Genomic DNA, 5,374 nt, shown 5'->3' with positions numbered 1-5,374 from the left:
AGGTTTAGATTAGACATTAGGTTTAGATTAGACATTAGGTTTAGCTTAATTATTAGAGATCAATAAAACTGTTGTGTTGTTCATTCACCCCATGTCCTGTGAGTTGATTCTGGCTTTTGGAGTCCTACCCTGTTCTTCAGAGCAAAACCACCTGTCCCTGGAGGCCCTATGAGCAAAGAACGGGGGTGTCAGTGAGATGCTGGGTGCACAGCTGCAACCCTGCTCAAATATGGCGTGTTCTGAGCTGAATAAGGTCCAAGAGCTGCTCTGGCACTCTGCAGCTTTCTGAGGGTGTGTGAGGTTGGAGAAGGAATTGATTCCCTTGAGTTGGAAGCCTTTGCCAACCAAATGGAGAAGGAGATTGGCCAGCAGTTCACTGCGGGGTCTGGGTATGACACTGACACTTCCAAGTGTCCCTTGGAAGTGACACTTGTGTTTCCAAGCCAAAACATCAGGCCTGAAGCTTTCCCCACACATGTACACACGTGCATAAAAGTGTACACACATGTACACACACATACACAGGGCAACACTCACGCACACGTACACGTGCATGCACACGTGTGGCAGACGCACACAGACTGAGCATATACTGAACACACATGTACTGCACACATTTATTGCACACAGGTCTTCCTGGTGTAGATGTGCTTGCTGGTCTGTACCACACCACAGGCGGGGCAGAGTGACCAGCTCCAGTGGCAGGGGATTGTCCCATGTCACAGTGAGGACGCACACTCACAGGCCCATTGGGTGTGGCCCCATTGTGAGGTGTGAGGTGTCCCAGGCTATTTCCAGCCAGCAGGGCCAGCACAGCCCCAGATGCACTGCTGGTTGCAAACCAGAGCTCCTGGTTTGGATCCCCAGCCTTGGGCCTCGCGTGCTACCAAAGGCGCCCAGGCCCTGCATCGCTATGGCACCGCTGCTGCTGGTGCTACTGCTGCTGGGCCTGGCCCCCAGCCTGGCCCGGCCCCTGAGACCCTGCCCAGGGCCCTGCCGCTGCCGTGGGCACCGGCTGGACTGCAGCGGCGCTGCCCTGTCCCGCGTGCCCCCGGCCACACGCCAACGGCCCTTCTCTGTGCTGTGAGTGCCCTGCAGCTCCGGGTGCTGCCCCGGGACACCCCGAGAGCGGCTCCAGAAACACGCTGCATGTGGGGGGCTGATGGGCAGCACCGAGGGAGCAGCTCCAGGCCAGCCCCGCGGCCACCCCACAACCCTGGGGCAGGGGAACGGTTTGTGCTGGGGCTGATGCTCCCAATGGCTTTTCTGCAGGGATTTCACTGGGAATGTGCTCAGTCTCATCCCCCGGCAGGCGTGGCAGGGATACCCATGGGCTGAGAAGCTGTAAGTATCCACCAGCATCGGACACGGCGCATGGGTTCCGGGATCCCCATCCCTCCACCGGGCTGTCGAGCCAAGGCTGTGACAAGCACCACAGGAGTGCTTGCCGCGTGCAGCCAAGGCCGAGCTGCTCAGCAAGGAGGGGTGTGAATCCCCAGAGCTGTTCCACGGTGAGCAGTGCCCGGGGCCGTGTCCCTCCCACCCCCCGGGGCCATCCCTGGGCCTGTGGAACCTGTGCTCAGGCTGCAGTCAGTCAGCAGGCCCGGAGCAAATGCCTGCTCCTGCCATGAGGGTGATGAGCCGTGGCGGGACCGGGAGAGATGCTGCATTGATGCTGCTGCAGGGCTGTTCTCCCGACAGCTCCATTGCCCCTGAGAGCTGTGGGTGCCACTGCCCGTGTCTGTCTCTTGCAGAGTCCTCCAGCACAACAACCTGCTGGCAGTGAAGAGGCGCTCGCTGGAGGGGCTGCTCCTGCTGAGGCATCTGTAGGTACACGCCTGCCCATGGCGGTGGGCACGCCTCCCCCTGTCCCGGCCCTGCTGCCCAGCCTGCCCCAGGAAGGGCTTTATTCCTGCGGGGAATAAAGAGTCTCCTTGCAGGGGAGGTCTCCTCAGGGACACGTGGTGCTCCCATTGCCCCATATCCAAGCAGGAAGAGGCAGCTGCTGCCCTTTCCCTGCACAGACCTGCACGAGCCCACCTGCTCCAGGGGCAAGCTCATGCATTCGTCCCCTCTCAGCTCAGATGCCCCAGAGCTGCCTGGGAGTGAGCTCATGGTGCAGCTTCTCTCCATTGCCCATGGAGACAAGCGGGTACTTCCCATTCACCCACACAACAGGGCCAGGGACTCTGCCCACAAAGGTTCCTGTCTCCTTGTCTGCAGCAGAACAAGCCCAGGCAGTGAGTTCAGGCTGGGACACGGAACCTTTTGGTTTCTAGAGCCAGGCCAGAGGACTCCTGCGCACATCAGAGCAGGGCTGTGCAGGGAGGTGACGTCTAGGAGCTAAGGGAAACAGCCCCATGCTGGTCACACAGGGCGTTTCAGCCAGTCCCTGAGGCTTCACACAAGAGGTGCTGTTGGGGCGTGCATAAAGAACCTGCTCTGTTACCAGAGAGGAAAATCAGCCCTGAAATATCCCTGGTGGGATCAGAGCTGAGAGAACCTCTCTGAGCTGCAGCCGCCCCAGTCACGAGCGTAAGCCTCAGTTACACACCACTGCAAGTCAGTGCCAGAGAGAAACCCCACATGAAATGAGAGCTGTGGCACATCTGTGCTGCCAGTGTCAAAGCACCTGAGAGGAACCAGCACCGTGCAAGTGTCACCAACGTTTTGTGTTCTCCTGTTAACAGGGATTTAGCTTACAACAAAATCCAGCTGCTCGAGGAGCGTGCTTTTGAGAACCTTCCTTTCCTGGAGACCATGTGAGTTATGGGAGCTCCTTCCTGGTGTGGTTGGGGAAGCCTGTTTGCATTTAGAACCTTCTGCTGCGGGAAAATGCTCCTGTTATTTTTAGAACAAGGACTCCAATTTCTCCTGCTGAAGGAGCAGTTGAGCTCAGGAGCTCAGGGCGTGGCTGGTGGCCACACCAGGATGGGGGCCGTGGCTTGTGCAAACACAGCCAGAATAGAAGCTGAGTCTTGAGGCTTGCCGTGCCCTGGAGCAAGCAGAGATGCAGCACACGTGCACTTCATCTCTCCTTGACAGGTTAACAAACAGCAGGAGAGAAAATGGCAGTTTCCTTCCAGTTCCACCTTGGATGTGGCTCTTGCCTACAACTCAGTGCTGCTTCACTCCAGCTTCCTGTGGGTCAGACCCAATTCATTTCTGTGGTCTCCTGTTTCCCCAGAAACCTGGAGGGAAATCTCCTCACCGAGATCCGGAACGACACCTTCCGGGCATGGCACGGGATGCAGTTCCTCCAGACACTGTGAGTGTTTCAAGGGCTAAGGGCAGCTCAGATTAGTGGCACTTTGTCACAGTGTTCTGCTCCCCTCTTACCCCAGATAGACAGCAGCATCAATGCTGAACGACAGTTCTGTCAGGCCACGGCTTTGCCTGGCTGGGTACAGGAACAGAGACAAAGCTCATGGACAATGGGAATGTGAGAAAATAGGGAGTCCTGTTGGAGGGAAGCCACCAGAAGGTGTGAGCTGCAGAGAAAAGAAAGAGATGTTGTGTTTTCCAGAAGCAGCACTTCTGGGCTTTTGCTCTCTGGGCTGGAGATAGTCAGGACCTGACGTATGTTGTGAATCTGCCCATCAGTATATGCCCAGGCCTGGAACCTTCACCCCAGGCCCTTCCTCACACACATAGCACTGAGCCCTTGCCACCGCTGTCATCCTGCAACCCTGCTCACATGGGTATTGGTTCATTTCAGGGTCCTGAGCCGTAACCCCCTGTCTGTTATTGAGGACATGTCATTCTTCAAGCTGCCTTCAGTCGCTCACCTGTAAGTACAGACTCCTTGTTAACAGCTTAACATGGCTCATTGTGTCTCTGGATGTCCTGTGGCTGGGAAAGCAGAGATCCAGCAGCAAATCCTACCCTTCTCCCACCCTTCTGTTGGAGGCAGCACAGAACCAGGCAAAGGCTGAGCAGTTCTGGTGTGTCCCGACTGCAAAGGCAGCAAGGAGCTGGGACTCAGACTTGAACCTGTCTGCATCTGTCTCCCACGGGATCTGCAGGATCCCTTCCTTGTTCAGAGCCATGGGTGGGAGCAGGGCACAGCAGGAAGGAGAGAGGGGGTTCCATCATTTCTCCTGGATTAGGTAGCAGCGGATCCCCCTGCGACCAGCACCGCAAGCAGTAGGGGCTGGGTTTGTTCCTGGAGCAGGGGCTGGTGCCGCCACCTCAAATGTAATGTGTTTCTTGAAACCCTTGCAGGGACCTGGGTGCCACACGAGTGACTCGGCAGATGCTGCTCATGCTGCTCCTGGGAACATCCCGCTTGGAAACACTGTGAGTGCAGGGGCCGGCTCCCACCCCCAGCAGATCCCAACTGCTGGGACAAGGGGTCTGTGTGGGGAACGAACCCACCATCACAAAACTGTCCATTGGGACACTGGGAGTGAGGGGAAGCTTCCCAGAGCTGCAGCAGAGACTGAAGCAGACCCCTGACATGTTTCTGCGCACCGCCTGGGTTGGAGTCGCTGCCCTTGGGTCTCAATGCTGAGTGTTTGTTCACAACCCCTGTTCTTTAGCAAGCTGTCCATCGACACGGCCTGCTGCCTCTGCCAGCACAAGCACAGCACCGAGACCCCGTGCAGGACCCTCAGCTTCGACTGCACGAGCGTGTGCAGCAGCACTGCTCCCCGCTGCGGTAACTGCCCCACGGCCCTGCCCGTGCCCCCAGCCAGAGCGAACCCTCTGAGCCTGCGTCTACCAGAAAAATTCTTGTCCCTGATGTGCTCTCGCTGTGTTACAGCTCCCTTGGCAGAGACACCAGGGCTCCTGACGGGAGCCGTGCCACCCAGGGAAGGGAACAGCAGCTCCATGTTGAAGACCCAGCCCAAGGAGCCCTTGCTCAGGGAGCAGAGAATTGTCACGCTCACGGTTGTCCTGAGGCTGAGCAGCCCCAATGCGTCAGCACCTTCCCCTCAGCAGCTCTCGAGGCAGGAGAGCAACACCGCCAAGGAGCTGGTGCTGATGCTGCAGCGCGCTCAGCAAAGGGGCTGGAACAGCTCCCTTGACACAAAGAGGTTCTATTTTCTAGCAGAGGGGCTCGTGGCACAGCTGAAGAACAAGATGCACAAGGCCACGAGCACCCTCACTCTGAAAAGCCCCAGCACAGCCCAACCAGCACAGAGCGACAAGGGGCAGGAGGTGCCAGCAGGCCAGGGAGGAAGAGCCACAGGCTGGAAGCAGCATGAGCCTGGCCTGCACTTGTCCCGATCACAATCCATCCTTTGGGAAGCAGTGCAGAGGTTGAACATCAGCGACATCCTGCCCATCTCCAGCCATCAGAGAGCACCCACCCCTCCTGCATCACAGCCCCCTACACCATACCCAACAGAGGCCCCGCATCTGGCCCACT

General features: G+C 57.8%; 1 protein-coding gene across 1 annotated transcript; it reads left to right on the top strand.

The window, feature by feature from the left end:
• Positions 1 to 758: 758 nt before the first annotated feature.
• LOC133218148 (leucine-rich repeat-containing protein 37B-like) lies at positions 759 to 5,194 on the top strand (the record flags this gene model as incomplete). Its single annotated transcript, XM_061364288.1, has 9 exons — positions 759 to 1,083; positions 1,273 to 1,344; positions 1,755 to 1,826; positions 2,691 to 2,762; positions 3,188 to 3,268; positions 3,719 to 3,790; positions 4,225 to 4,299; positions 4,542 to 4,660; positions 4,766 to 5,194. Coding segments are annotated over exons 1-9 (1,162 nt in total), but the record flags the coding sequence as incomplete, so codon positions are not given.
• Positions 5,195 to 5,374: the final 180 nt, after the last annotated feature.

The sequence above is a fragment of the Neopsephotus bourkii genome, unplaced genomic scaffold (genome assembly GCF_033783945.1).
Source record: "Neopsephotus bourkii isolate Nb327-2 ecotype Australia unplaced genomic scaffold, CSIRO-AGI_Nbou_v1 NB_1202, whole genome shotgun sequence".
Lineage (NCBI taxonomy): Eukaryota > Metazoa > Chordata > Aves > Psittaciformes > Psittacidae > Neopsephotus > Neopsephotus bourkii.
The sequence above is the reverse complement of the archived record's forward strand: the minus strand, read 5'-3'. Positions and strand labels throughout refer to the sequence as shown.